Below are 17,031 nucleotides of genomic sequence, written 5' to 3' on the forward strand. Positions count from 1 at the left end.
ACTTTACGTTTCCATGCGCCAAAATGTTGATGCTACAAATATTGGATACCACGCTTACCTGACAGGCTTCTTCCATCCCACCTGGGCGCGGGGGCTCAGAGCGAGCGCGCGAACCGCGGCTGGAGCCCGTCTCTCGCGCCCGGAGCGGGCTCGGCCGGCCGCGGGTTCCCCTACTGGCCCCGGTGCCCGAGCCGCTCCGCCGCCTGGGCTCCTGCAGTCAGCCCCCGGCGCGCACGCGCACTCCCCCTCTGGCAGCCTCGGCGCCTCCGGTCTTCAGCAAGGCTGCGACTGGACGGCTCCAACGAGCAGGGCGGGGCGAGGGGGCGAGACCTCTCGGCGACGTGACCGACGCCAACATGGCGGCGCCCAGCGGCGTACACCTGTTCGTCCGTAGAGGTAAGCACCTGGAGGACAGCCCCGCGGGGCTTCTCACTGTCGCTCACTGGGTACGCAGTCGGGTTCAAAGGAATACACGTCCGCGATCAGACATCTCGGCGCACACGAATGTGCTTTCAGTTCTGCGGACACACGCAGACACACTGCCACAGGAACATACCCACAAGTGTTCATTTGTCACTTGCCCAGATCACGTCACTGCGTGGCATCTATTTGCAGTCCCTCCTTGAGATTTATGGGACATTGTCTGAGGTTTTCTTCGCCCACGTCAGTTGTGTGATTGCTGTAGCAAACTTTTTTATTCCTGCTGCGGAGCAATGAACCTACTGTAACTGAAATGCGCCTAGACACCCAGTTGCCGCAGAGAAAGCAACTTGTATCCGTTGGCATGATACAACACGTCTTTTGGGGAACTTGCAAAATGTGATTATTCTCTTCCATTGACTTAAAGTTAAGAAGAGGAGAAATTTTGTCTGGCTAGCTTTCAGTAGGTGTTACTCTTGTGGGAGTGGTGAGATTTTAGTAAATGTGCAAATACTTTTGCAGGTGAATCTTTGTTGGATTTGAACCGGTTTCTGAATCTTTGTTGGAAAGAACTAGGAAGTTGTTTCAAGGATGGGGGAAGAAGGGAATTAAAATATTTTCAAGGACTATTTAGGTGTCAGGAATGTAGGAACAACAGTCCTGTGAGGCAAATATTATTTTCACAGTAAATAGCTACCGTTTATTAAGTGCTTTTGAAGTACCTGATACTGTGTTAAGCACCTAACATATGCTAGCTACCTTTTAAAACCCAGTGAGTTAGGCATTATTCTCTGCTGATGAGAAAAGTGAGACAAAGAGGTTAAGTAATAAGACTAAGACTGCACAGATTGTAAGAGGCAAAATGGGCATTTGAACATGGCACTGATTTCTTTCTTTTTTTTTTTTTTTTAAGTGCTCATTCCTCTGCCCTGCATGGCATGGTCTCTTCACAGACGTCAGTGTGCAAAGTTCAGATGAGACAGGACAAGTATGATGAGCATGTGTGAGAAGTAAAAAGGAAGATGTTTCTAGAGAGAAAGGAGGTTGGTAGGCAGTTAGACCTCAGTCTTTCAGTGTAATACAGTGTTAGTGGAGATGACTAAGGAGCCACAGGAAGATATGAGGTGAGAGATGTGTAAAGGGAAGGTGATGTAGGCAGTATTTTGGACTGGTTGGAAGGGAGAGTGGAGGCCAGTGTGAGAGTACAGCCTTGTGAAAAGAGCACCAATTTACATCTCTTAAGATCTGGGTTCCAATCCAAACTGTTTACTAATCAAGTTACTTTTTTTCTGTTTCCTCTTTTGACAAGAATTAATGGCGTTTAGACTTCTTTTTTGTGCACTGCAGGTAATGGTGAAGAGGATCTGGGCAGATAGTCAAGGCAGAGGAGGAGCCAAAACACACACACACACACACACACACGTGTTATATACACACACGTATATGTATGCATATGTATATAATCTCTTTGCAGAGTATAGAAATAACATATTCATCTTTTTTGTCACTTATGATTTTGACAAATGGTGGTTCAGACAATCTTGGAAAAAGCTATTACAGAAATAGCTATAGTAACCCATCCCACTATACCCCACAAGAGGGTTATCTTCTGACTAGAAGAGGGGTATCTTCTGATTACAAGAGGGAGGGAAAATATGTCATCAGGAAGAGATTTAGTGATAGGGAAAGGCCCCTTTATGGGCTATTCATAATTAGTTTTATTATGCATTGCAGACAGGTTGTCCTGTACCACCTGCTCTCCGCCCCCCAGGGTTGAAAATGAAGGGTAAATTTATGAAGGGTCCTCTCTTTTCTCTCTTCCTCCTTTTCACCCTTTTAGATTGATGTAAATTAATCCACTATAAGGCTTTATGTGCCAGGATTTATCATCAGCATCTATGTGCACCTTTCCCTCTTGGAAAATGGGAAGAAGAGTTTTTTTTTTTTTAATTTATTTATTTTTGGCTGCGTTGGGTCTTCGTTGCTGCGCGTGGGCTTTCTCTAGTTGTGGTGAGCGGGGGCTACTCTTCGTTGTGGTGCGCGGGCTTCTCATTGCAGTGTCTTCTCTTGTTGTGGAGCACGGGCTCTAGGCGCGCAGGCTTCAGTAGTTGTGGCACGCAGGCTCAGTAGTTGTGGCTCGCAGGCTCTAGAGCACAGGCTCTGTAGTTGTGGCGCACGGGCTTAGTTGCTCTGCGGCATGTGGGATCTTTCCGGACCAGGGATCGAACCCGTGTCCCGTGCATTGGCAGGCAGATTCTTAACCACTGTGCCACCAGGGAAGTCCCAGAAGAGATTTTTTAACCTCTTAAGAAGGGCATAAGGTTTCTCTCATGACTCTCCAGCTCATTGTAGCTTTAATCACAGTACACCCTCTATATAGTAGTTACCTACTTCCTCTCTCCATCCCCACTCCTAACTAGATTGTTAATTCTTGTTGAGCAGGAACTATGTCTTATCTATGTGTCTGTCTTAATAAGCACAGTACCTGGCTCAAGAGCTTACTGAATTGAGAGGCTGTTAAGACTTGTTCTCTTCTGAGGAATTCCCTGGCGGTCCAGTGGTTAGGACTGGGCACTTTCACTGCCGAGGGCGTGGGTTCAGTCCCTGGTCAGGGAATTAAGATCCCGCTTAATATCCCGCAAGCCTTGCAGCTTGGCCAAATTTGTTCTCTTCTATCATGGGCTAAGGGATGGGTGGAAACTATAAGTAGTGACATTGGAAAGGGGAAAGGATGGATTAGTCTCTTGGAAGGTAGAGAGAAGGTAACAAGAACCTTTTAGGGATGAAGGTACTCCTGGTATTAGCACTGACACTAAATCCCTGATCATGGTGCAAAATCCCTACCCTGGGGCCCCAGGAGCTCTCTCCTTGCTTAATCTCTCACTCCCAGTTCCCACTTTATTAGAATCTTTGTTCCAGCTCTCGAAGCTGGCACATAAGATCCTTTACCCAGTGAGTATGGGAAGGAATGGTGAAGGCAAAGAAGGGGGCATATTTTCTCTTTTACACTCTTGTTCCTTTTATGAGCCAGTCTCTCCTGGCTTGCCTCCTGTTTCTCTGATTTTCCCAGACTTCCACTAGGCTCTTCTTCTACTTCTAGGTTTATAAATATTAGTGTTCCCCAGGATTCTGTTCTAAGCCCTCATCCCTGTTTCCTCTCTTTGTTGTCAGCAATCAAATTTACCTACCTCAATGACTGTCAAATCTATACAGTTTTTAAAAATCAACAGAGTATCCCCTGGAACTGAGCACCAGGTCTGAATGCCAGCTGTCTGTTAGGTATCTTTTCCTAGATGTCTCACAGGCCCTTTAAGCTCAACAAGTCCAATATGGAAATGAATATTTTCCTGCACATCTGCTTCTCCGCATATATACTCTGTCTCCATTAATGGCATCGCCATCCAGGCAGTACCTAAGTGTAAATATTTAAGGGCTTTTGGTCCCCACCACTGCCTTCAGTGTCTGTCCAGTGAGTCAGTAAATCCCATTTCTTGGATACCTCCAGTTTTCTGCATGGTTTGGGTACAATTCTTTACCATCCCTTGTAACTGGTCTCCACCTCAGTCCATCTTCTTCCCCACAACCAGCTGTCTTTCTAAAATTCAAATCAGATTATGATGCTTCCCTACTGAAAAAACCTCTGGGGACTCTTCATTGCTGGGATAGTCTGAATCCCTTAGCATCGAAGGATAGCACCATCTCAGTCTGGCCTCAGTTAACCTTTTCAGCCTCAGGTCCTGCCAGTTTCCTAACCTCATATCTCTGCTAAGGTTTACCATTGTGTACCTCCTTAATTGCTTTGCCTGCAATGTCTTTTTTCACCCAGCAAACCATTCATCCTTCAAGGCCACACTTAAATGCCATCTCTCCTTTGAAGCTGTATTTGCCTCTGCCCAGGCTAAACTAACCCAGTCTGCTTACATAGCACTCAGGGCATGCCTTTATCACAACACTTATTACCCTGTATCAGAGTATGCACACTTATCTGAAAAGTATTTGTTTACACCTCTATCTCCCTTGCTAGAATGGGAGCTTCTTAGAGACAAGAATCTTATCTTCTTCATCTCTGTCTTCCCAAAACCTGGCATACAATGTGTGCACATAGTAAGTACTCAGTTTCATAACCAAATGAAAGACCTTTCAGACTGCAACCTCCTGTAGAAACATTTGTTCACAAAAGTTATATGGTAGGCCTAAAGAATAATTTATCTCAAAATGTCAGTTTTTGTCATATGACCGGCCTAGTTAGTGACTTTATTCCCTGCCCCCCCCTTTAATAGTCCATCTCCCTCCAAGATTAATTTAAGGCAGTGTTACTTCTGTATACCTTTTTGGGCAACTGTGAGAATTCCAGGTAATTTGAGTTGTGAGTCAGACTTACTGGAGATAATTAGAAAAAAGAGGTTGGGAGGAGGAAGGGAAGAAATCTAAAAGAGAAGTGCTTAAGGCTTAAGCAGTGTAGTCATGGGAGAGATGAAGGAAGCTGATGGAAGTAAACCCTTGGACCTAATCACTATCCTGCTGTCCTTCCACAATCCATGTGGAGGGAACTGATGCCAGTGAGAGGAGAGGGGGCAGATTGTGGGCAAGTGCAGCAGAAAGTCTAAGAAAGGCACAGTTGGTGGGTGTGTAAAATAGTTTGGCCTTTCCAGAGGGCTGTGTGGCAATGTGTATCAAGGTGTAAGGTATACATACTTTTTACCTAACAATTCTGCTTTTAGGAATTTATCCTGAGAGAACAATAGGATGAATGTACAAAGATGGATAAATAAGAATGTAACTTTATAATCATGGTAATTGGGAAATATTCACCATAATCTGAAATGTCCATTGGTAAGAGAATGACTAAATAAATTATAGTTTATCCATGCAGTGGCGTGCTGTGCAGCCATTACAAAGATGATGTAGATATACTGTAGACTTAAAAAGTCATGGACCTGCATGGAGGAGAAAAGGCTGGTATAGAACAGTAAATCCCACTTACATAAAGTTTGTATCTTTGTTTCCTTATATGCATATATGCCCAAAGAAATATCTAGCATGATGCTCACCCAAGTGTTCATGGCTGTTATTTCCAGATGGTGAGATTGTACTGATTTTTACTTTCTTTACAATTGATGTGTTTGAATTTTATACATTGAGAAGATAGCATTTTTATTTTCCAAACCTTTTTTTTTTAAACTGTATAAAAGAAAAAACCAACCAAGCAAATACAAAAGATATCAAATGTTTGAATGGGACAAGGCCCAAGGGAAAAATTTCTTTCACTGTGCATATTCTCTGCAACAAAGCAAAATGTCTGTGTAATTTATAATATAGGAAAGGAACACCTTTAAGATTTCCATGATCAAGGAATGGTAACTGGAAATTACTTATATATACTCATTACTGTAATTTAAGATGCATATAATGCTACTAATATTTTATTATTCTTGTCTTTTTTTTAACAAATGTACAAATTTTTACAAGTGCTTTTGTTCATTTGTGACTCTAAGGCCATAGATTCTTCCACTAAGAATTTTCTTATGATAGTGGTTTTTCAAAAATTTAACCCCAGGTAGGGGAGGGGCTATTTTACATCATAAATTAGGTACTTTAAACTTTTGTCAACTGACCTGAGAACCTTACTGTTTTGTATAGCTTCAGTAGGAAAATGTATCCTCAGTTTCATCAAACCAACTTAGAAATCAGCTTTTGGGATGCAGGCCATGGGTGATTTGGAAAATATCAATACTATTAATAAGGAGCTTCCTGTGACTTAAACTCTTTTCATGTTGATAGCTGAGAATGGAGACGGATTTTTGCTATATGATTTTTTTTAACAAGTACCTTAATACAAATAAACTCTGTTATGATACGGCTTGTTACTACATAAATTAAAGCATACTTAACAATCAAATCATGGCCCTGAATTCCCTAAAGTCAGACTTGTCCCTCAAGCTATGTGTGCTCTTATGTTTTCCCTCTGCTTGAAATAGCTTTCTATAACACATTATAGAAACACATTCAATGGGAGACATTCATTGTCTCCCATTGAAATTATGAACTTTAATACACAGTACAGGGCATGTAGACCCTCAATGATAAATGCTGTACAGTCATTAACCAAAAAAAAAAAAAAAGTTGACCTCTATTTGTTGACATGGAATGATATTCACAACATATATTATTTGGAAAATGCAAGTTACAGAACAATTTAATACAATCTCATTTTGTGAAATCAAATACTGATATATCCATATGTGTCAAAGTGTAGCACATACAGAGAGAGAGAGAAAGAGAGAGAGAGAAAGAGAGAGAAAGATAGAATGGCATTCACCTACATAAATATTCACAGTTTTTATGAAATGTTCACTTTCCCCAAGCATTGAGGATCTTTGAAAATGCAGAGTGGGTGCTATGTATCTTTGGGAATTTGGCAAGATGGGAGGAGAATAAGATATATGCAAAGCTTCATTTGAACATTATCTTGTTTTTCAGTTAAAACAGTTTTTTCTTGTAGAGATTGGATTTTCTTTTTTAGCTTTTGAATGTGCAGAATTTCAAACATACAGAAAAGAGGAGCGAGCAGGACATACCCACCACCTAGTTACAATAGTCATCAATTTATGGCAGCTCTTGTTTCATCTTTACCCCCAGCCACTTCCCCTCCCCAAGCTGGATTATTTTGAAGCACATCTCAGATATATAATTTCATCTGTAGATTTTTGATTATGTATCTCCAAAAGCCAGGAGCCTTTAAAATTTTCTTCATATATTGCACTTATCAGTTCTAGAATTTACATTTGGTTCTTTTCTTATAGTTTCCATTTCTGTGTTGAGGTTTCCCAGCTGTTTACTCACGTCCATCTTTTCCTTTAAGTACTTGTACATGCATATTTATAACAGATGTTTTAAAGTCCTTATCTGTTAATCTGTCATCTGGGTGATCTCAGGGTCTTTTTCTGTTTTATTGCCTTTTTTTTCTTGACTGTGGATCACAGTTTTCTGTTCTTCATATACGTAATTGTGTATTCTTCCCAAGTGGATAATACCTTGTGGAGATTCTGCTGTTCTGCCAGGCGTGGTTTTCTTCTTTGGTAGGGCGGATCTGTTTGTTTTGCTCTTAGTCCTAGAGTGTGGCTCTTACTCTAGTGCAGAGTTCAGCAAACTTTTTCTATAAAGGGCCAGATAGTAAATATCTTAAACTTCTGTGGGCCCTATCGTCTCTACTGCAGCTACTCAAGTCTGCTAATATAGTACAAAGGCAGCATAGACAGTATATAAACAAATGAGCATAGCTATATTCCAATAAAATTTTATTTATAAGAAAAGACAGTGAGCCGGGTTTGGCTCACTGGCCTTAATCTGCCCACCCTTGCTCTGCATTTGCGTGGTTCTTATTCCACTGAGGGCCCAGTTGATCTTTCTGGTCCCAGTTGAATGCCTGTGGGGCTCAGTGAGGTCCGTCTACTCGGGTTGGGCTAAGACTTCAACTTCTCCCAGCCCTGCAACCTCTGGAATCTCTATTCAGCAGCCTTGCACCAACCGCTGTCCGGTAGGGCTTGTGCCTCTCTGTTTCCCAGAACCCTCAGTACCGCACAGATTCCAGCTGCTTCAGCAGCCAGCCCTCTGCTCTCTGCCTCCCTAAGTAAACAGTGAGGGGCTGTGCTTGGCTTGGACTCCATCTCCCAAGGCCACATTTGGGACGGTTTCCCCAGGCAGAACACTGGAGCCGATCTGGGCTCACCTTGTGTACTTATTTACCCTCAAGGTTCACTGTCCTACATTGTTCAGCAGCCAATGCCAAAAAATAGCTCCTTCACGTTTTGTCTAGTTGTCTAGTCATATAAGGCAGGAAGGAATTCTAGTACCAGTTATGGCAACATGGCTAGAAGAGGATGTCAGTTTTTTTTTTGTTTTTTTTTTTTTCAGTAAGTTTATTTTCCCAGTTTTTTTTTTCTTGAAATTTATTTGTTGAAGCAACTGACTCGGCAGTCTGCCCTAATGGAGCTTTCCGCATTCTGGATTTTGCTGATTGTATTTCCAGTGGAGTCATTTAAAATGTTCCTCTATTAACTGGCAGTTAGATCCAAGGCCTGACTTGATTTAGGTTACACTTTTTGTTGTTGTTGTTGTTTTGGGCAAGAATACTTCCTAGAGTGTTGCTTTTTGTGATGTTAGTGGCCACTGGTGATCATTACTTGGCTCCATTAGCTCATTAAGAGTTTGCAAAATGGTAATATTTTAATTCAGTCATTCCTTCTGCGTTTATTAGCTAGAAGATATCTATAGAAAGAAACTTCCTCATCAAGTATTTGACTACCCTGATAGACCTCATCCTGAAAAGTTAAATGTTTGCTTTGTTCTCTGTATTTACCAGTTTTTAAAATAACAGGTTTATCATCCAAAAGTGACCAATGAGTTGTGTTTAGAACTGTGTGGATTTATGTTTAATTGGGTATCTACTTCCTTCATTTTCTGAAAGTATATGAAAGGATCACGCAGTGTGGAAATGTAATCCTAAAGCAAGATTGCAAGATTATAGAAAGAAGAGCAAAAGCAATTGACAGAAATAGCATTTTAAAAAATGAATTTAGGGAATTCTTACTATAACAATGTTAAAGTGGGAGATTATAGAGTAAGAAAGGATTGAACATCCTCCAGTGTTTGTTGCAAGTTGAGTCCCACAGTGTTAGTCCTTCACATTGCAGCAAGAGGTTCAGTTTTGTATCTAGTGAAATGTCAGATCTTGTGCTTAGAATAATATGCTTCTTAATATCTAGAGAGTGATTATATATCAGAAAAAGCAACTGGTAAAGATCTGATTTTGGATCCTGTCTCTACAACTTATTATCACATGAATTTAAAAAGTAACGTAATTTTCCACTCAACTTTTCTGTGAACCTAAAGCTGCTCTAAAAACCATGTCTATTAAAAAAAAAACTTAACCTTTCTGAATTTCACTTTCTTCACCTGTTTTCAAAAAAAGAAAGGGTATAAAATTATCTAAGTCAAATGAAAATTAACAAATTAAGTGGGAGAACCTGTGAAAGTATCTAGCACAAGAAGTGTCCCTTTCCTTTTAGCAGATGTTCTCCATTGGTTGAAGCAATTACAAGGAAGCCCAGATTCAGGGAAGGGGATATAGAGTCCCTCTTGATGGGATACGTGTCAATGAATCGAGACAATCTAAGGCTGTTTCTTGAATACAGTGGGAAGGAAGAAGATGAACTCCTCAAATACATGCAAAATTTTGTCTATATGGGCACTTTCCTGAAGGAAAATATGCGTGACTTTCATTAATTTCTCGAAGTAAGATGATTTGAAAAAAAATAGCATCTCCCTTAGAATATCAATATTCTTTGATACCCCTCCCATTGAGAAGTGGGGTCTCACTTAGTTGCTCCACAGCACGTGGGATCTTCCGGACCAGGGCTCGAACCTGTGTCCCTTCCCCTTGAGTCTAGACTGTCTTGTGACTACTTCAACCAAAAGAGAATTGGGGAGGTGATGCTGTGTGACTTTCAAGGCTGTCATAAAAGGAGATGCAGCTTCTGCTTTGTTCACTAGAACAGTCATGCTGGGAGCTTCAGCTGCTTTGTAAGAAACCCAACTACCCTGGGGCTGCTGTGTTGTGAGGAAGCCAAGCCACTTGAAGAGGTTCTTTGAAAGTTATCCAGTCAGGAGACCTAATCTTTGAGTCATCCCATTGCAGGCACCAGACATGTGAATGAGCCTCCAGATGGTTCCAGCCCTCAGCCCTAGAGTCATCCCCAGCCAAGTCTTCTTTACTCAGGGCCTCAGATATCATGCAGCCTCAGACATTCATTTCCAAATTCCTGACCCAAATAATCCATGAGCATAATAAAATTATTAGTTCTGTTAAAACACTGTTAACTTTTGGATAACTCATTGCACAGCAGTATTAACTAGAACACTATATAATATCTAAGAGCCAGCAGCAATTAATTTTCAGTGGAAAACCTAAAGAACAACTTATAGGTAGTACATGCAGGCAGGCAGTCCCAAAATGTCTCCCACAAAACTTGGAGTCACCACACACAACAAGTATGGCTTTTCACCAGATATTTATTTATTTATTAAAAAAAATTTTTTTAGACTTCCCTGGTGGTGCAGTGGTTAAGAATCTGCCTGCCAATGCAGGGGACACAGGTTTGAGCCCTGGTCCAGGAAGATCCCACATGCCGCGGAGCAACTAAGCCCGTGAGCCACAACTACTGAGCCTGTGGTTTAGAGCCCGCAGGTCACAACTACTGAGCCTGCGTGCCACAACTACTGAGCCCATGCATCTAGAGCCCATGCTCCACAACAAGAGAAGCCACTGCAATGAGAAGCCCACGCACCACAACAAAGAGTAGTCCCCGCTGACCGCAACTAGAGAAAGCCTGTGTGCAGCAACGAAGACCCAACACAGCCAAAAATAAATAAATAAATAAATTTATTAAAAAAGAAATTTTTTTTTGGCTGCCCACACTGCTTTTGGGATCTTAGTTCCCTGACCAGGGATTGAACCTGCACCTCAGCAATGACAGCACGGAGTCCTAACCACTGGACCGCCAGGGAATTCCCTATCACCAGATGTTTATAATTTATTCATAGTCTAGATGAAGTTTATCAATCTGGAGTCATTTTTACCATAAGTGATATTACTCAGTATCATGGCTGACTTTCCACATTTGCCAGGTTTCCAAGGAGAACAGAACTAGAAAGTTAACCCAAGGTCAAATGTGTCAATAGAGAACTATCCATTGAGAAAAACAAAGTAAGAATATTAATATTTGACAGAATAGAATTTAAGGCAAAACGCATCAAAGAGGACAAAGAGGTTCATGGACCTTTTCTCTTTCTACCCTCACTATCCCCTTAATGATCTCATTAGTAGTCATATGACTCTAATAACCCATTAAGCTGTTGCCTCCCATGTTTATGCCCTCAGCCAAGACCTTTCTTGTAAATTCCAGACTCATACATCCATCTGCTTACTTAACATTTCCAAATGTCGAAATCAACATGTTCAAAACTCCAAAACTGGACTTCTAATCTCTTCCCTAAAATTTGCTGCACTCCAAAGACTTCCCTACCTTAGTTGTTGGTAATTTTATCCTGTCAGTTTCTCAGACCATAAGCCTTCAAATCACCCCCAATTCCTTTCTTTCTCTCATGTATCCAATCTGTCAAGAAATCCCATTGAATCTACCTTTTAAAAAAAATTTATTTATTTATTTATTTATTTATTTATTTTTGGCTGTGTTGGGTCTTCGTTGCTGTGTGCGGGCTTTCTCTAGTTGCGGTAAGCGGGGGCTACTCTTCGTTGCAGTGCGTGGGCTTTTCACTGTCGTGGCTTCTCTTGTTGCGGAGCAGGGGCTCTAGGCGCACAGGCTTCAGTAGTTGTGGCACGTGGGCTCAGTAGTTGTGGCTCGCGGGCTCTAGAGTGCAGGCTCAGTAGTTGTGGCGCATGGGCTTAGTTGCTCTGCGGCATGTGGGATCTTCCCGGGCCAGGGCTCCAACCCGTGTCCCTTGCATTGGCAGGCAGATTCTCAACCACTGCGCCACCAGGGAAGCCCCAAATCTACCTTTAAGATATACCCAGAATGCATTTTTGACACCCCACTGTCACCACCTGAGTTGAGTCACTATCATGTCTTACCTGGATTACTGCAGTAACCACTTACTGGTCTCCCTGCTTCTACCCTTGCCCTCTTATACTGGATTCTCAACACAGCAGCCAGACTGAACTTTTAAAAATGTTGTCAGATCATGTCATTCTTTCGCTAAAAACCTATTTCACTCAGAGTAAAAGCCAAAATCCTCATAACGTCCTGTAAGGCCCTACTCATAGCACTTAACACTTTCTAACACACTGTATGACTTACTTATTTGTCATGTCGTCTGTTGCCTACCTCCCCACATATATAGACTGTAAGTTTGGCAAAGAGAAGAATTTTTGTTTGTTTTTTTCCCTGATGTATCCCAAGTACCTAGAACAATGCCGGGCACATAATAAGCACTCAATAAAGATTTTTTGAATGAATGAATGAAAAGTGGCTAGTTAATAGTGATACCATAAAGTTATTAATAATGAATCTTTATGAGTCAAATAACATGTTAAAATACATAAAGCAAGAGCTGTTAAAAATAAAAGGAAAAATGGATAAAACCACAATCGTAATAGGAAACTAGCATGCCTCTAATTTGTCAATTTAAGTAGACATAATAAGGTTATTGGATTTCAGAATGTTATAATTAGTAAATTTGATTTAATATTAAAGTTGATACCTTGGATTAGGATTTTTTTTTACAAATATACACGAAATAGGATAAAAGATGGTTAAGTTTTGCCACTGAAAACCTCAGTAAGTTCTAGAAAGAAAAATTGTATAAACTACATCCTCTGATCACAAAGCAATAATGCACAAATTAATGGGGAAAGAGGAGATTTGACCCAAGTATTGTGGAAACACAAAAGGAAACTAGAGAGCAGGGGATGTGCCATTTACACTGTACTGGCCTTGGAATACACAGTTCTCGTCCTCCATGAGTTCACAGTCCTTGGTGGAATCAAACATGTAAATCAATTTTGCAACGGAATAAGAAGGATGCACAGATAGAGGTAAGCATATGATGCAATGGGATCATCCAATAGAGACCGAGGCGCCTTCACCTTCACAGAGGAGAAGGCTAGGCTGAGTCCTCCAGTGCAAGGAGGGCCTGGTCAGATGAAGGAGTCTAGAAACAGAGAGGCCTCTTGTCCAAAGGCAGAGAGAGGGGTGAGAGCCTGTGCAGCCTTCTGGGAGCTCTGCTGGTTTAATATGGCAAGCAAGTAAGTGAGAGCTAGGGAGTAGCCAGTTGGAGATGCTACTTTTGGCAGTAAATGTATAGGATTTGGGGACTACCTGAATGGGACAACTGAGGCAAGTGTGTGAAAAGGGGTAAAGATACCAGACTCCTGCTCCCTTAGGGATGGAGGAAATGATAGATGTGCATGTAGATAGTTTTTCACCTGGGAGAGGAGACAGAAAATTGAAGAAGCTCCTCGTCCCCCAATTACTTCTGTTTCTTTCTGTACATTTTTGCAGAGAGTAGAGATGAAATGACGTAGGGGGTTGGGAAATAGGAGGAAAAAATGATAAGGGATAATAGAAGGATTGCCCAGCAGTGTTGAGATCCAAGTGAAATTAGAGACCGTGTATCTGTAGTGACCCCATTCATTGCCACTGTGTGATTTTCTCCAAACGGGCATCATCCTGTGTGTATAAAAGAGTGAAGGTAGATAGTTGGATTGATTGGAATTTTCCAGATGGATGCACTGGAAGGACCAGGGCGTAAGAGAAAAGGGGAGTGGGGGGTTAGCAAGAGGGGGGTTGAACTAATGCATTCTAGAGTCTAGCCTAGGCTGGAAGTTTCCCAAGGTCATGGACCTTGTCTATTTTGTTTGTTTCTGGGCTCATTATTATTACAGTGAATAATCTAGAGCGTAGAAGTAAAAAGGGAAGAGACTGATAGTTTGGGGGGAGGAAGGAGTTGTCCTAAGACGAGAATTTCCAGCAAGAGCAAAGAACAGGTATAATGGGAATGAGAAGTGAGAATCTGGAAGATTTGGGGGTAGTAGTCTGGAGTTTTACCACAGAGGTGACTTCTGAACTGGGTTAGATGGTTTTTAGTTTAATTGGAGAAAGAAGCCTAATACCTATAACAATGCAAAACAGTATGATAGTGCTCTGGGAAAAAGAGGAAGGAAAGATAATTTGGGGCTGGAGTGATCACTTCACAGAATTGGGCCTTGAAGGATGAGTAAGGTTGTCAGCAGAGAGGCGGAGGGATGAGGGAGGGGCATTTCTAAGGGGGTAAGGCAGGGCAGCGGTGGGGAAACCATGTGAATACAGGAAAAGTCAAGACCTGTTCAGAGGGTTCTGGAATGGAGGGTTTGGCTGGAGCTGAGAGTTTGCGTAGAAGAGTTATGAAGAGGAAGATTAATAATACAGGTTAGGGCCAGGTGGTGAGAATGTTGAAGTTCGGCTTAGGGTTTATTTTATAGGCAGCAGAGACTGATGAAGGTTTTTGACAAATAAGTGAAATAACCTGCAGCTGGTGGTGCCCTGGATGTATTGAAGAGGGAAAGCTATCATATCATTTGGGAAATATTGGTGGAAACAAAGTGATGGGGGCCTGAATTAGTGCCTTGTCTGCAGGATGGAAAGGGAGAGATGGATGCCAGAGAAATGATACAGAGAAGGAGGAATCAGGACCTGGTGGTTAGAAAGGGGACCTGAGGAAGGAGAGGAGCTGTCAGAGCAGAAGAGAGGGAGTAGGCAGAAACAGAGAACCTAGTCAGGAAAAGAGGCTCAGGAGGAAATTTCGGGATGACTCAGTAAGGGTCAGTGAAATTGGCCACTTGGAAGTCATAGAGATTTAGACCAAAATTTTAGCAGTGGAAGGAGAGATGAAAAGTGATGGTGGTGGCTGCAGAGAAGTGTGGAGGTTCTTGGTTCTCTTTTTAAATAACAACTTCATCAAGATATAATTCACAGACCATGCAATTCACCTATTTAAAGTTTACAATTCAGTGGTATTTAGTGTATTCACAGAGTTGTGCAACCATCACCACCATCAATTTTATATTTTCATCACCCCTGAAAGAAACCTCTTACCCATTAGCAGTCACTCCCCAATCCCCCTATCCTCACCAGCCCTAGGTAACCACTAATCTGCTTTCTGGCTCTATAGATTTCCTATTCTGGACATTTCAAATACGTGGAATCACAGAATGTGTGGTCTTTTATGACTGGCGTCTTTCACTTAGCACTGTGTTTTCAAGGTTTATTCATGTTGAAGCATGTATCAGTACTTCATCCCTTTTTTAATTGCCAAATAATATTCTACTGAATGGGATATCACATTTTGTTTATCCATTCACCAATTGTTGGACATTTGGGTTATATCCACTTTTTGATTCTTACAAATAATGCTGCTGTGGACATTTGTGTACAAGTTTTGTGTGGACATACATTTTGTTTTTGACATAGAGGTCCTGGTTATGTTTAGACGCAGAGGGAAGGAAGGCAACTGGTAAGGAACAAGGACCACGGGAAATTTGGAGAGCAGGGGGCTTCCTGGAGAGAGAGCAGACCTGAAAGAGGTGAAAAGGAATAGAAGGAGGAGAAGGGGGAAAAGTCCCCTTGGAAGTGGTGAGAGTATCTCTACTTCTACAACAGGAGTGAAGGACGAGTGGGAATTTCTTTTTCTATGAATGAAAATACTTTGAAAATATATTTTCTGATTATAAAAGTAATACAAGGAAGGCTATATAAACAGAGGCTAAGAGTGTGGGTTGTCATATCAGGCTCCTTAGGTTCGAATCTTGATGCTGCTGCTTACTAGTTGTGGAACCTTGGGCATGTTAACCTATCCAGGCTTCAGTTTCTTCATTTTTAACATGGAGTTGAGACAAGTACTTACCTTACTAGGCTATTATGAAGATTAAAGAAATAATACCTGTGCAGCTGTATTAGTTACCTACTACTGTGTAACAAATTACCCCAAACGACAAACACTTACTATGTCACAGTTTCTGAGGGGCAGGAATCTGGGTGTAGCTCAGCTGGGGACCTATGGCTTAGGAACTCTCACGAGGTTGTAGTTGAGCTATTGGTGGGAGCTGTAGTCATCCCAGCACTTGACCGGGGCTGGAGGACCCGCTGCCAAGCTCACTCACGTGGTTCTTGGCCGGCCTCAGTTCCTTGTGAAGGCCACTTTCTTGCCACCTGTGTCTCTCCATCGGACTGCTCACAACATGGCAGCCTGCTTCTTCCAGACTGGTGATCCAAGGAGGGTACCAGAGTGCGCACTGTGGCAGAAGCCACAGTCTTTTATAACCTAATTTCAGAAGTGACATCCCATCCCCCTGCTCACACAGACCAGCACAGTGTGGCAGACCAGGGTGTGGATGCCAGGAGGCTGGGTCATTGGCGACCATCTTGGCTACCACACAGTTCTTAATAATAAGCCCTTAATAACTACAGTTGGCCCTTGAACCACACGGATTTGACCTGCATGGGTCCACTTATACATGGATTTTTTTTTTGATAGTAAATACTACAGTGCTACATGGTCCACAGATACTGAAGGCTGACTATTTATTTGCATATGTTCTCCTTCGAGGAGGGTCAGCACCCTTAACCCCCAGGTTGTTCAGTGGTCAACTGTATTCATAGTGGAAGTATTAAGACATTATAAAAGTGGGGCTTCCCTGGTGGCTCAGTGGTTAAGAACCCGCCTGCCAATGCAGGGGACACAGGTTCGAGCCCTGGTCCGGGAAGATCCCACATGCCGCGGAGCAACTAAGTCCGTGAGCCACAACTACTGAGCCTGTGCTCTAGATCCCACCAGCCACAACTACTGAAGCCCACGTGCCACAACTACTGAAGCCCACACGCCTAGAGCCCGTGCTTCGCAACAAGAGAAGCCACTGCAGTGAGAAGCCCACAGACTGTAACAAAGAGTAGCCCTCACTTGCCACAACTAGAGAAAGCCCGCGTGCAGCAACAAAGACCCAACACAGCCAAAAATAAAAACAAATAAATAAATTTATTTTTTAAAAAAATATATTAT

The 17,031-nt window shown here is 42.1% G+C and overlaps 1 protein-coding gene across 3 annotated transcripts in view; it reads left to right on the top strand.

Moving 5' to 3' along the window:
• Positions 1–325: 325 nt before the first annotated feature.
• Positions 326–17,031, top strand: part of METAP1D (methionyl aminopeptidase type 1D, mitochondrial) — a 78,355-nt gene continuing 61,649 nt past the window's right edge. For 2 of the 3 annotated variants that reach the window (XM_036858890.1, XM_036858896.1), the window contains exon 1: positions 342–396. Coding sequence is in view for 1 of the 3 variants with exons in the window: in XM_036858891.1 (XP_036714786.1) it covers positions 357–396 (40 nt within the window). In the remaining 2 variants the exon portion in view is untranslated. Of the gene's footprint in view, positions 397–17,031 lie in introns of all 3 variants that reach the window. The other variant, XM_036858891.1, reaches the window with a different exon arrangement.

The sequence above is a fragment of the Balaenoptera musculus genome, chromosome 7 (genome assembly GCF_009873245.2).
Source record: "Balaenoptera musculus isolate JJ_BM4_2016_0621 chromosome 7, mBalMus1.pri.v3, whole genome shotgun sequence".
Taxonomy (NCBI): Eukaryota; Metazoa; Chordata; class Mammalia; order Artiodactyla; family Balaenopteridae; genus Balaenoptera; species Balaenoptera musculus.